At 38.8% G+C, this 15,876-nt stretch overlaps 1 protein-coding gene across 1 annotated transcript in view; it reads left to right on the forward strand.

The window, feature by feature from the left end:
- Positions 1-15,876, forward strand: part of rer1 (retention in endoplasmic reticulum sorting receptor 1) — an 87,655-nt gene that overhangs the window by 17,052 nt on the left and 54,727 nt on the right. Inside the window, exon 2 of the mRNA XM_039756115.1 lies at positions 2,499-2,586. Coding sequence (XP_039612049.1) covers positions 2,506-2,586 — 81 coding nt within the window. The 5' untranslated portion in view covers positions 2,499-2,505. The remainder of the gene's footprint in view (positions 1-2,498; positions 2,587-15,876) is intronic.

Consider the following 15,876-nt stretch of genomic DNA (forward strand, 5'->3'; position numbering starts at 1 on the left):
TACCTACTGCAGATTCACTTCCACTGTGGCACATCAATATGCGCCATCGCACGAATGTTTGCTGTGTCTCCCAGCTTAGTCTCAAGAGCATGGAGGAGATACCAAGAGATGGGCATTACACAAGCAGAGCTGGATAGGGCCGTAGAAGGGTATCAACCCAACAGCAGGACCGGTATCTGCTGCTTTGTGTGAGGAGGAACAGGAGGAGTACTGCCAGAGCCCTACAAAATGACCTCCAGCTGTTATGAATCTGGTGATTGAGTGACCCAGTTAAACCCAACCTAAAAAGGTATACACTGCAGCTGTGTTCACCACTGACAAAATGAAGGGTGGAAGTTGTGGTGCAATGCTGATTGGATAATACAGGATACATCAAATCATACTAAAACACAAAGTAGAATTTTTTTAAATTTTTTAGGCCTTTTTCAGGTTGAATACAATTTCAAAACATTTTTCAAGTATAAAATAATTGTGTACACTAGTTGATGAAAATCACATACAGTAAGTATATTTTGTTAAAAATGATTCAGTATTCCTGTCATGATTTGCAGAAGCGCGTAGATTAACAACTGAGTCAGGGAACACTTAACACAAAGCATTTAATGTGCTACATTAACTTATGATGAAAAAAATTGAGAAAATCTAGTTAAGTAAAAATTGATTTTAGGATGAAGTTTAGTTTACGACATTCTACTTTAATGACAAAATAAACTATGAGTTCTTCTTCACTGTGGCCCTAATATGCTTCCGTAGGGCTATACCACAAATAGCATTATAAATGCAAGTTGCAGTTTTATTATTTATGTATGTAGCTTAGCTTGAAGCAAGGCAATTTGCCTTAATGATGGCTCAGTTGGTAAAGATGTCTCACCAAGTTGCACTTGTTTTATTTTATTTTTATTTGGTGAAGTCTTGAAGTAACAGTATTATTACTGGAAGTTGCACTATTATTTATTTTATTGTTATTATTTATTGCTAAAGTTGTTTAAAAAGTCACTTTAACATGTCAGTGGACAGAGATTTTTAACATTAACAGAACGGGTAATGGTTTACAAAGAATATTTAGTATTTATTCCTTTTCTATGACATGTTCAGTGCAGTGCAACTTTTGACGAGCACCTCTGGATATTGTACGAAGTCTAAATGCCTCTTTGGATGGTTGAAAATATGTTGTCAAAATTTTAGCTTAATTTGTTTGCAAAATTTATTCAATAAAAAGGTTCTATATTTCGACTGCAACATGCAGTGTGATTCCTTCTCTTTATTAGTGCCACCCCCTTGAAAACTATCACTTTATGGGGCCATGCAAACCTGTATTAATACTTGTGTGCACATTGAAATGTTTTTTGTACAATGCTCATGACAGTGGAATAGGTTATTCTTAGCCTGTCTTCTGCAATAATTGCAGTGGAAAATGTGGTTAACGTCCATTCATGCATGGGGAAAAAAATACAGTCGAAAATACAGAGAAACCGGTATAATTTTGAAAAATACCGTGATATAGACTGCAGCGGGTTGGTGCCCTGCCCAGGGATTTGTTCCTGCCTTGCACCCTGTGCTGGCTGGGATTGGCTCCAGCAGACCTCCATGACCCTGTGTTAGGATATAGCGGGTTGGGTAATGACTGACTGACTAACCGACCGACTGACTGACTGACCGTGATATACCGCCCAGCACTAGCAACATGTAAATTAAATGCTTTTTTTTTTTTTCTTTGGTTATGTATGTGTTCAGCATTTCTTGCTAAACTTACCCAGATCTTTAGAGACACGGAACACATATGAAATGCATGTATTCCAGATAATCATATACTGTATTATATACACTATACAACTCCAGGAACCTCACATGCAGATAAGGAGATTTGGCTTGAGCTGGGAGAACTTTTTGCCGGAGTTGAGCTCCGTCAAGGCAGAGGATAGGACAGCAGGCTGCTTGTGCTGATTGACACATTTACAAAGAGACAAAGTCAGAGAGGCGAGATTGCGCTGGTTTGGACATGTGCAGAGAAGAGATGCTGAGTATATTGGGAGAAGGATGTTAAGGATAGACTTGCCAGGAAAAAAAAAAAAAGAAGGCGGCCTAAGAGAAGGTTTATGGATATAGGGAGAGAGCAAGATGCCGAGGACAGAAAGATATGGAAAAAGATGATCCATTGTGGCAGCCGAAAGAAGAGGAGAGATGCGAAGGGATTTAAGGTGGGCTGGGATTCCAAGTTTTTTCATAGGCTTCAGGGATTCTAGTGTTAATGTAGTTTTGGGAGAAAGTAGCTTCCCTTTTAATTTCAGTGTAATCACAACTCTACACCACTGCAGGTTTAGATGTACAACAGAGTCTAAATTTCATCTCCATGCACAACTGGGTCAGCCTGGTAGCTTTCTGTCCTAAAGATGTTTTCATGAGATTCGTGCAAATGAATATATACCATGACATTTTGATGCATAGTGGTTTCTTATCATTTTCCTTATTTCATGTAACAATTTATTTTCTTTTTGCAGAGCCAGAATGTCAGAAGGGGACAGTACTGGAGAATCCATTCATGGGAAGCCGTCCGCAATTAGCAGGTTTTTCACACGTCTAGGACAGGTTGGTTTAGTTAAAACATGATATTAATAAGTTATAAATAAATAGATTAATTGTCAGTTGTTAGACCTCAAAAGTGGCACCTGCTTGTAAATATTGGGTTCAGTTCTTTTTAAGTAATTTTAATTATACAGTGGCTGCTCTATATTAAAAAATAATTTATAAACAAAAAAGAGCAGATTTCTAACTAGTATGTTGAATATAATTCCACCGTTGTGCTATTACAGTGCAAGCAGGTGAAATAAAAATAATGATTTGAAGTAAATTCAGGATGTGGTATATAATTAAACTCTGTAAGAACACTGGGTTCCGAGGAACCAATGATGTGCTAGAGCTAGACAAGTCAGCTCCCTTCAGGAAGCAAGGAAATCGCAAAGAGCAGAAAGTTAATTTTTGTGAATAAGTTAATTCACTCTAGTTTTAAGTTTTGTACTGCAAAACAAATAATATAGGGCACCTGTCAAAGTAGCAGACTTTTTCAAAATGAATCGCAAGGGAGAAATTTAACACCTTTAACAAATTTTTACCAGGTGCTTTGCAGTTTCAGATCACAAGAAGCACTGTTGTAATGTGTGATAATTTAGTTATCCATCCATCCATTTTCCAATCTGTTGATTCCGAACACAGGATCACAGGGGTCTGCTGGAGCCAATCCCAGCCAACACAGGGCGCATGGCAGGAACCATTCCCGGGCAGGGTGCCAACCCACCGCAGGACACACACACCAAGCACACACTAAGGACAATTTAGAATCGCCAATCCACCTAACCTGCATGTCTTTGGACTGTGGGAGGAAACCGGAGCACCCGGAGGAAACCCATGCAGACTAATTTAGTTATTTGATGTTAAATAATAAATTACTGCATTTTTCTGCATTCTTTAAGTGCAGTTTATTGTCATGGTGAGCTGGAACATATTCAAGCAGTACAGGGGAACAAAAGCAGGAATCAATTCCTAATTTGATTCTGGTCACTTCCGAGGATAGCAAAGCAATTTAGGGATACAATTTAACATGTGTGATCATCTGGAGATGCAGCTTTACCCAGACATTAACTAGTCATGTGACTGAACTGTCATCTCTGGAGTTGTAAAGCGGTAGCACTTTCACGATTTGCGCAAACAATATCTTTACATAAATTTAGAGTTCAAATTTTTTCAATATGTACAGTCCTGTGAAAAAGTAAATACACTCAAAGAAATGTTTGTTTCTTTTTTAATATATGTGGAAATTTCAAGGATTGATCTTCATTTAAACAGTATGTTTAGATAAAGGTGATGAAATCTGGGGTTTGCAAAGTTTGATTTTGTAATAATTTATTAAATGAAAAATGAACAGATATGCCAGTTCAGTGTTCTTCCCAGAACTTGTTTCAAGTCGTTTGGCATGAAAAAGTAGCTGGGTGGGGAAAATTAAATGTGCACTATTTTTATTAGTTAATTATTATTAATTATTTTCCAATGTGCAATATTACTTCCTTTTTTAAAGTTTGACACTTGTGCCAGAATAATTTTATTAAATTTAAGAAGTATCCAATTCAGGATCCTGCAACCCTAACAAACATTTTAAATAACAATTGTTATGACATAAACCAAGAGACAGAAGTTATTATTATTGCTGTTAGGAAGAAAAGTGAAAACAATGAAAAAAAGTATGGGAAACCTAATGAAGAAAAATTAAATATTCCTCAAAGCCAACTTGCATATGTAGAAGGTGTCTTCAGTTAAATAATTATTCTTTTTTTCTTCCAAGAAGCCCAGTTGTCTGCAGCTTTCCCATAATCAAAGTCCCCAGGATCTGGGCCCTCCAAGGAGATCAGCATGCGATTATTTAGTGTGCTTTGATTCATGAGATTTCTCAATCATGTCTTGATCCTTTTAAGAACAGAAAACTCCCTTTCACATTCAGCTGTGCTCACTGGGATCACTAGCCTAATATGAGCTAGTTTGGATAAATTTGGAAACGACTCTATTGGGCTCTAATGTCGTTGCCATTTTTAGTAAAAACTTTATTGGACTGAAGTCTTTGTATGATTGACTTCTGATCATTTTTTATGCAACTGTCCATTCTTGCCTGCTACTTTCATATTTTAAAATTGGAGGGCTACCGTTTTTGGAGTAATGGTCAAAAAGAATTTCAGCAGACTCACTTGAATCGTAAGTTTCTGCATTGAAAACTTTTGAAAAGGTGGAAATAACTGGCATGTCAAGGAATCTTGCATCTAGGTTCTTGACAACTGTCTCTAGGTATTTATCATATATTGTAGTTTTGAATGACATTATATCACTTTGTGTATAATCAATGCAGAGATCTGACCATTCTTCTGCCAGACAATGATGAAGATTTTGAAAATTTCTCCCAGGAGTGTCTTTCAACTCCATGATGGACAATTTTGTGGAGAGCAAAATTGGCTCAATTTCAATAAGACTGACATCTTGCCTTTGCCAAGCCTTAGATAAATTGGAGAACAAAGGTAATACGTCTGAAAGCATCATCAGAGAGGAAACAAAATTTTATGTTTTAATACATCTGCTTAATCCTTCAGGTGTGATGTCATTTCGTTCAGTGGCCTTTCTTTCCAGTGCAGCTATGACACTCATCATACACTCGTACTCGTAGTGACTGTACTGCAAAGTCATGAGACAGCCATCTAGTGACATTGGCCATTTTCAGCCTTATCTGGGGAATGTTCAAAATATTTTTAATTTCCATTATACCAGCCGTCCTAACTGAAGAATTTTGGAAGAAATAGAACAGCTGCCTTAAGATGTTGTTCAGTTTTGTTAAATAAGGTATAGCAGCTGCTGCTTGGGCATTTGCAAGGGCCAATATGTGGTTTACACAGTGGCAGTTGACCAAGAGTCCAGATTTTTTATCTTTAAGCAGTTTTGCCACACCTTTCTATTTCCCAATCATAACAGCTGCTCCATCTGAACCTAGTCCAATCAGATTAGAGTGTCCATAGTCTCACTCAGTGTGTTGGTTATAGTCTCCGCTTTGCCATCAATCATATTGTGGGTTGATACAAAACTAATTCTGATCTCTTTAGTGACCTGGCAAACATATTTAATGTAAATAATTGATTGTTTATAACTGAGATGTCTGTGGTTTCATCACACAGAATACTAATAACATTTTCAGCGTGTATATTTTTCAGTATGTTAGACTTTATTTCTGATGCTGAGACGTCCAGCAGCTCTTGCATTATTCTTTCAGAGGAGTAATGTGCATTTTTACCAACATTGAGATGTTGTAAAAAGGAACAACCCATTTCTTTACAGTGTTTCAACAGCTTTTCAAACAACGTTGGTATGTGGCAACTCATTTTTTGCCAACCAATAAATGGATCTTAAAGCTCACTCAAAGGCATCTCTCTGTAAGTTATTTAACACAGATACAGATCTTTCAATTTGACCGATTCCAGTTTGCTCTAGTACACACTTTCCTAACAGGTCAGCAGAAGACTCAATGTGTGTTTTACTTTTTTCATGGTCCAGCAAGCTTTCTTTTCGAATTCTTGTGCATGGCACGTTTACCCAAGGTAACTCCCTCCTTAGGGGGTGTTTGTTTGAATATTTCATGCACAATGAGCACCACATACCATTTTCTTTGACCATTTGCCAATTAAAATCTTTAAACCATTGTTTGTTTATGCTGGATAAGCGGTGCTTAGATTTATCAATTGGCAGAGTGTGTGCTGAAGAGATTTCCCCTGATGGACCAGCCTCTGCAGTTGACGCTGCACCTTCATTAGTTTCTGGTGTCTCGTTTTTGAAATAACTGAGCAGTGTTGTTTTCTGAACACTTTTTTTGCTAATGTTGGTAAAATGTTTGGAAAAAATTAAGAGTACCTATGAATAAGACATTTGAGTGGTAGTGGAGGTATTGCGTGGTGAAAATGGACAGAGAACATTCTGAAGTTGAAGCTGTAGCAGACGATAAAGTTGAACATGATGACACAGAAGAACTTTTGCCGAAATAAAGGAGTCATGTCCGTTACCTGGAGATACTTTGGTTTTCAAAGGTTGGATGTGGACCATTATGTTCAAATCTGTGAATACTGTTTCTATATTACTGGATAATACTGCAAGCCAAGTTGTAATTGTTTTATTTTTTTCAATACTGTGTAATGTGCCTGGGTACTGTGTAATAGTGTGACGACATGTTGACTTTATTCTCGTAATTTGTCATAAAAGTAGATAATCGTAAACTAAACTTCATCGTAAAACGAATATTAACTAGTGTGACAGATTGGGGCCGTATTACACCCTTGAACCCCTGTCCAAGACTCCAGACACCAGATAAAAGTCCAATAGTTGACTTTATTTACTTGCCATAGTGCACAAAGCACCCTCTCCTCCACTATATTCATAAACCAATAACAATAATAAACAATAAACAATCCTCCGACTCCCAGACGCATTGCCCTCCTACCACCCAGCTTAGCTCGCCGTCTGGGAGCTCCCATAGTCCTTTTATAGTACCCGACCCGGAAATGTTTCCCAGTCCTCGTGACTCTTTCACTTCCGGGTCAGGTACAAGTCCTTTTCTTTTCACCCTGGAAGCACGTCGCTCTTCTTCTGACGCACTTCTGGTTTATAGGGCATAAATAAATCTTCGGTCCTCCCTGCAGCTCCCTCTTGCGGCCCCTGTGGTATCCAGCAGGGTCTTGTATAAAAACTACATAGTCCATGACTCCCTGCTGGTCTTCGGGGCACCTCCATACTGCAGGAAGGGCTCCATCTGGCGGCCTGGGGGTATTGGCCGGGATGACAAACCGGCCAAAGATCACGCTAGATATTTTCAAACCCCGTCATAAGTTATATAGCACATTAAATGCTTTGTGTTAAGTGTTCCCCGAGCCATGTTAAATTGGTACGTGCTTCTTAAACTGACTTCTTCTTGTACTGAGGAGGCGCCAGTGGCGATCACCGCACAGAATACATTCACTTCATGATATTCCTGCTCCCTGAACATTTAGAATCCTAAGATAAATACTTGATATCATTTTCATGATGAAGTGCATTAGATAGATACTTTATTAATCCCAAGGGGAAATTCACATACTCCAGCAGCAGCATACTGATTAAAAATAAACAATATTAAATTAAAGAGTGATAATAATGCAGGTATAACTGACAATACCTTTGTATAATGTTAACGTTTACACCCGGGTGGAATTGAAGAGTTGCATAGTGTGGGGGAGGAACGAACGCCTCCGTCTGTCAGTGGAGCAGGACAGTGACAGCAGTCTGTCACTGAAGCTGCTCCTCTGTCTGGGGATGATACTGTTCAGTGGATGTAGTGGATTCTGCATAATTGACAGGAGCCTGCTCATCGCCCGTCGCTCTGCCACGGATGTCGGACTGTTCAACTCCGTGCCTAAAATAGAGCCTGCCTTCCTTACTAGTTTGTCCAGGCGTGAGGCATCCTTCTTCTTTATGCTGCCTCCCTGTCACGATGCGGGTTTGGCTCCATGCCCCCATCAATGTTTGGGGGCCCTTGAACCCAACACCGTCAGCAATGTCACCGATGAGCTAGACAGTTGAGGCAATAACATAGCAATTGAGCAAGGGGTTGGTATAAATGTGCACAGTGCTTTTATTAAAAAGATCAAAAAAAAGTGTTCAATAAATAAAGTGCAGTGATTCAAAATCTTCATTAAATAAATAATCCTTTTAAAAACGAGGTTAAAATGTTCAACAGGAAGCAGTCTTTAAAAACAGCAACAAGAAGAAGCCCGGTGCTGCTTCTATACTAATGTCTCACCTGCTTCTCCCAGTTGGGCTTTGCAGCAGACGAGACGCTTTCTGCAGCTGCCCCTTTTCGTATCACGTCCACACGAGACTGGAGACCTCCCGATCCCTGGCTTCGGTCTGGCACACATCCCAGTCCCAAGACTTGGTTCCCACCAATGGCCAGATCGCTCACGTTGGGGACTCCACCACCAAGACTCCCGACTCCTGCTGCCTTTCCGGCCTTCTGCGGCCAGTCGCCTTTCCCTGGTCACTCCCGCTACCTGTTCGCTCAGCGGGAGTGACTTCAATGTCAACACCTGGGTGTCGGCCTTGGGTGTCGGCCTAACACCCAGCTTCCTCGCGGCTGCCCACGAGCGCTCGTTCGCTCGCCCACATGCTCCTCATGTCTTTCTTTCTCTTGCACCACCTTGCTTCCTCACTCCGTCCTTTTCGTTCTTTTTTTCTGATCTTTTTTTTTTCTGTCCGACTCGCGCTTCTTTTATATTGTGAGGGGCCATAGCAGCCGCAACACATTAGCCACGGGAACAATCACGGATGTGGGCATTCCCTCACCTGTGTACTAGGTGAGAAACGCCCACAACGCAGAACGCCCCGCGGCTTGCTACGACTACTACGCCCCCTCACGAAACCACGAGTGCGGTGATTATTTATTTAAATGGCCTTTGCTCATTGAGCTGTGGACCCATAACACCACACTCCCCTTTACACCACCGCATAGAAGAGGGCACTCGCCACAACTGTCTAATAGAACATCTGCAGCATCTTAATGCAGATGTTGAAGGACGCCAGTCTTCTAAGGAAGTATAGTTGGCTCTGTCCTCTCTTGCACAGAGCATCAGTATTGGCAGTGCATTCCAATTTATCATCCAGCTGCACTCCCAGGTATTAATAGGACTGCACCCTCTGCACACAGTCGCCTCTGATAATCACGGGGTCCAGGAGGGGCCTGGGTCTGTATTTAAAGTTAAAGCATGTATTAATCTTGTGGAGAGTGCACTTCTGCCTCGCAGCAAGGGGGTCTCGGGTGTACCCTGCTTTGAATTTGCATGTTTTTCTGGTGGGTTAACTTGGCGTGCTTCAGTTTCCTTTTAAAGTCATGTAGGATGTGGAGTTTTGTTATGCTATATTGACCCTGCCAGTGTATGTTTTGCTCGTATTCACCCTGCGATGTGCTGGTGTTCAGATTTGCTCCTGTCTCGCACACAATGCTTGCTGGGATGGACGCAGCCCTGAATGGATGGCATAATTAAACATGTATAACAAAGATTTTTTTAAAGTTTTGAACACTCTGTGGTTTAAGTTTATAACTAGTTTTAATTTCACAAAGCTGTTTATTGTGTGGTGGTTGGTGGTGGTGGTGGTGAAGAAAGAATAAGGAAGGATAGGAGCTGAGGGTTTGGTACGTCAGACAGAGACAGCACGCATGCAATAAACAAAGCCCATTCGGAAGAACATCCATTGAATTCTGTGCGTCTCTGACCACCAGGTCACAAACCCAACATTTACACAATATTTAAATTAAACCTGTTGCGATACCCATTCATGCATCCAGTTTTTTTGGAGTCTTGTACACCTGCTATAAAGTTCTCTACACTGAACATACACCTGAGGACCCTTTACTGTGAGGGATCAGCACTACCGCCACACTACCGTGCATGTTTAATACCTGCTTTATTGCATTTCATCCTGAAAATGATATCAAGTATATATCTTAGCATTCTAAATTTTCAGAGAGCAGGAATATCATGAAGTGAATGTATTATGTGTGGTGATCGCTGCTGGCGCCTCCTCTAAGTGTAGAGGAAGTCCGTTTAAGAAGCGTGTAGTGATTAACAACTGGGGTGGGGAACACTTAACACAAAGCATTTAATATGCTACATTAACTTATGACGGGGTTTGAGAAAATCTAGTACATTAAACATTGATTTTAGGATGAAGTTTAGTTTAAGTGGAAATGCCAACTTTAATCTTGACATAAGCGTCAAGATTAAAATGGAAATGTCGAGAATAAAGTCAACATGTCGACTTTATTCTCGACATATAGTTTTTTTTTTCTTCCCTGTGTCTGTTCCGTAGGGCTATGCCACAAATCTATACTAATAAAAGGCAAAGCCCTCACTCACTCACTAACTGACTCACTCACTCACTCACTGACTCATCACTAATTCTCCAACTTCCCGTGTGGGTGGAAGGCTGAAATTTGGCAGGTTCATTCCTTACAGCTTCCTTACAAAAGTTGGGCAGGTTTTATATCGAAATTCTACGCGTAATGGTCATAACTGGAAGCAGTTTTTCTCCATTTACTGTAATGGAGATGAGCTTCAACGCCGTGGGGGCGGAGTTTTGTGTGACATCATCACGCCTCCCACGTAATCACGCAGTACATAGAAAACCAGGAAGACCTCAAAAAAGCGCTTAAGAAAACATGCATTATATAATTGAGAAGGCAGCGAAACAATAAGAAGCGAGCGAGTGACATATACAACCATATTCATGAGTTCTGCTACTTCGGAAACAAAGCACTTTACAAAGCACCTACACTTTAAATTAAGTTCATAGACAGGCTGCCGCTGGCGTTTGTAATTTAGTGCCCACCCATATAAGGCCGTCCGTCAGCGGCAATCCAATAGCAAACTGCCACGGGTAAATATTCACGGGTGAAGGACTGTGCTAATGGAGAGGAAGATGAGATGGTCAGGGTGGTGTTTGACACAAACTCAGCGAAACTGCGAGAGAAAGTTTTAAGTGCCAGGACTAAGGTAACATTAAATACAGCCATGGACATAGCAGATGGCACCAGCACAGCTGGGAACCTTCGATGCATGTACACCGAGTGGCTCACGTGAACTGGCGCAGTGCACAGATAAAAGCAACAGTTCCAAAGAGCGCTGAACAAAAACCGAATTACACAATTGAAAAGGCAGCAAAAAATATGAAGCGTTTGATAAATACAAGCATATTCATAAATCCAACTACTGCGGAAACAAAGCACACGTTGGCAAAAGTCAATGTCCCGCTAAAGGAAGACAGTGTAAAAAAAACCCGTGCATGCAGTGTGTCAGGTCTCAGATAAAGAAGAAGACGAGCTGTTTATTGATGCAGTAAGAAACGAATCGATGAATGAAACCTGTTATGTTTACAACGATTGACAAACACGGAATGTAACTTGAACACAACACATCCTACAAATACGAACCTGATTGAAAGAAATAATGATAATCAAATCCTTGATGACAGCAACACTCAGTAACACTCACAAAACAAATACTGTATATTAACAGTCATGTTACGTTATTTTTAAAATGTTCCCTTTTCTTTTTCATAGCTTTTTTAACACACTACTTCTCCGCTGCAATACGCGGGTATATATATATATATATATATGTATATATATGTGTATATATATATATATATGTATATGTATATGTATATATATATATATATATATATGTATATGTATATATGTGTATATATATATATATATGTGTATATATATATATATATATATGTATATATATATATATATATGTGTATATATATATATATATATATATATATATATATATATATATATATATATATATATATATATATATATGTGTATATATATATGTATATGTATATATATATATATATATATATATATATATGTGTATATATATATGTGTATATATGTGTATATATATATCCCGATCTACATACTCGAATAATGGATACTTTATTCGCCATCAATGATTGTTTTGGTAAAGCCATACTCGGTGTAATCATTAGATGAACGGTAAAAAGTAAGAGCGAGGGAGGATGACTTATTGAGGCATGCAGGCTGTAGTGTGCGTCAACTCTATCTGAATTGCGCGATCACATTTGAAAAAATATATCTTTTCAAGTTCTATTTAGTCCATATGTGTCAAACTCAAGGGCCGCGGGCCACATCCGGCCCGCGAGATCATTTTATATATTGTATTATTGTTATTAAAGCCCGGGTATATATAGCGCTGGTAACACAATAAACTACAGATCCCATAATGCAGCGCTTCAGCTGCCTTGCCGAACACTTACCGCGTTAATCAAGTCTAGCTTATGATGCTGCAAGTTATTGCGAAGCTAGCTCACACGATGCTGAAGAGAAAAGTTGATTCTGAAAATAGAGCCTTTAAAAACCGATGGGAGGCTGAGTATATGTTTACTGAACCCGTGTGTCTCATTTGTGGAGCTAATGTGGCTGTAATTACAGAATTTAATCTAAGACGGCACTATGAGACAAACCATCAGGGAGTTCTGTGTTGTGGAGATTCTCAGGATGGATTGCAGGTGCTCATCAGTGAGGCTGAAAGACCTGAATGCAATGCAGAAGATACAGAAAGCAGAAGAATTAAATAAGAATCTGACACTTCAGCGGACGTTTTTACCCGTGCACAATCACAAACTGATTTCAAGTGAAGTTGCTTTTATGGGAGACACAAATGCACCAGTGCAACTTTCCCTGTTGCCAAGTAATGTTGAACCAAGTCGTCACTACGGTGTTCCCAAATACGCACTTTGCTGATAAACCGAGCGCACTGAGTTTGCATGGCGCTTTGGTGACTTTGAAGAACAAAAAAAGTCCGTCTACATGCGGCTCGAACCTTGAGCGTGTTTAGTAGCACATATCTGTGTGAGAAGCTCTTCTCAGTGATAAAGAATAACAAAACAGCACACAGGAGTTGCCTCACTGATGAGCACCTGCAATCCATCCTGAGAATCTCCACAACACAGAACCTCACACCAAACATAAACGAACCTGTTGCCAAAAATAGATGCCAGGCGTCCAGCTCTAAAATGACATATGAGCAAAGACAACTTAATGATTTGATTTGTTATTGCTGAAAGGAACACATTTTATTTATATTTCCAGGTTTTGTTATGCAGCATGTTCATATCTGAATTTGTATAATTTTGAAAGGATATATTTTTATGGAGAGCAAAATCTTTTGGGATATTTAAAATCTAAGTTTATTTTTTATATAAATTTACATAAGAGTAAAGAAATTTGAATGTTTGTTCTTTTAAGTTATTTAAGGTTTGAGTTGATTTATTCACGAATAATATTCCTGTCTGTTTTTACCATTCCTACCAAAGATATTTCTGTCGACTAAATAAAAATTCCTTCTATTTAAAATTTAAATAGAACTTGAACAAATACGATAGTTCATATTATCCACGCAGACTTGCACGTAAGAGCGGAGTTATCCGTTTTAACAAGCAGCGTATTGCACTGATACTGAAATAGCTGTGTGTGTATATATGTAGATATGTATGTATATGTATATATATGTTTATATATGTGTGTGTGTATGTATATATATATATATATATATATATATATATATATATATATATATATATATATATATATATATATGACAGCAACACTCATCACTCACAACAGTGACAAAACAATTACATTGACAATCATGTTACGTTATTTTCAAAATGTTTCCTTTTCTTTTTCATTACTTCTTTAACACACTACTTCTCCGCTGCGAAGCGCGGGTATTTTGCTAGTAGCATATAAATGCAAGTTGCAGTTTTATTGTTTATGTATATAGCTTAGCTTGAAGCAAGGTTAATATTAATGCAATTTGCCTAAATGATGGTTCAGTTGGTAAAGGTGTCCTCACCAATTTGCACTTGTTTTATTTTATTTTTATTTGGTGAATACTGTGTAATGCACCTGGGCCTGAAGTAACAGTATTATTACTGGAAGTTGCACTATTATTTATTTTATTGTTATTATTTGTTTAAATATTATGCAGTTTAATGATGGTAAAGTTGTTTATAATAATAATAAATTATGTAGCGCCTTTCATACACTCAAGGACACTTTACAATTCAATAGAAGACAGTAGAAATTACATACATGAAGAAGAATAATAATCATTGAAGAGATGTGTTTTTAACAGATGTTTGAAATTAATAATAGACTTTTCCATGCAAAGGCTGAGAGGGATAGAATTCCAAGTTTTAGGGGCTATCACTCTGAAAGCTCTGCCACCCATAGTTATTAACCTGTATTTAGGTACAGTGAGTGACTTAGCATCCTATGATCGTAATGCACAGGCAGGATTGTAAGGAAGCAGCAGCTCAGACAGATCATGAAGGGCTTTAAAAGTCAGAAGGGTAATTTTATATTTGATTCTTTAAGACACCGGTAACCAATGTAACTCATAGAGGACAGGAGATGATGTGAGCAGATTTTTTAGTGCGTGTAAGTAAACGAGCAGCAGAATTCTGAACATATTGTAATCTTTTGATGTATTTAGTCGGGAGGCCATAAAACAAAGTATTACAATAGTCCAGACGGGTAGTGATGAAAGCATGAGTGACTTAGCATCTTTCACGTTGAGGAAAGAATGCAGATGAGCAATGTTGCGAAGATGAAAAAAGGCTGTCTGTACTATTGAGCTGATGTGTGATTGAAAAGTAAGAAGCTGATCAAAGATGACACCCAAATTACAGACTGATGCTGAGGGTTTAACCAGGATCCCATTAGTGTCAACTTTTAGCCCATGAAGTACAGAGAGGACAGATTTGGTGTCAACTAATAAGATTTCTGTTTTATCAGGATTGAGTTGTAAAAAATTATCTGTCATCCAATGATTAATTTCCTAAATGCAATCAGTCAGTGCAACAGGTGAAGATGTTGCAGTTCCATCCATGCTTACATAAAGTTGTGTGTCATCAGCATAGCAGTGAAAGTTCAGACCATACTGATGGATAATCTCCCCTAATGGGAGCATATATACATGTTGAAGAATATTGGACCGAGAACAGACCCTTGAGGGATACCTTGTTGTGAATGAAGTAGTGGCAGATTTGAATTCCCTAATGAAGAGGTAATACTGGCGATCACTGAGGTATGATGTGAACCATGAAAGAGCGGGACCAGAGATACCAATAGCTGAATGTCAGGACAGTAAAATGTCATGGTTAACTGTATCAAACATTGTGCTCAAGTCAAGAAGAACTGGAATAGTGGCCATCCCAGAACCTGCGGTTATCAGTAAGTCCTTGGCTACCTTAAGTAAAGCAGTTTCAGTGCTATGTAGGACTCTGAATCCAGACTGAAAAGGCTCAAGGAGGTTTTGTAAATTTTTAAATAATCATTGAGTTGAGCAGCAACAACCTTTTCTAAGAACTTCGTCATAAATGGAAGATTAGAAATTGGGCGGTAAAATTTTAGCTGTAAGGTATCTGAGCCAGATTTTTTTAAAACAGGGATTACAGCAGCAGTTTTTAAATCACTTGGAACAACACAGGTGTGGAAACTACAGTTGATAAAGTGAGAAATGTGGGCCGAAAGTTGGTCAGTGCAAGCCTTAATTAGTAAAGTAGGTGCAGGATCTAGGTGGCAGGTAGATTGATTTAATTTAGATATTACTTCAGCAATATACGTTGGTGTAGTCGGGTTAAATGTAGATAAATAAACTGTAGATTTAGAAGTATGATTAGCAGACCGAGATGATGAATGATTAGTAGGGAAACTTTGATATATGG

The sequence above is a fragment of the Polypterus senegalus genome, chromosome 6 (genome assembly GCF_016835505.1).
Source record: "Polypterus senegalus isolate Bchr_013 chromosome 6, ASM1683550v1, whole genome shotgun sequence".
NCBI classification, from domain to species: Eukaryota; Metazoa; Chordata; class Cladistia; order Polypteriformes; family Polypteridae; genus Polypterus; species Polypterus senegalus.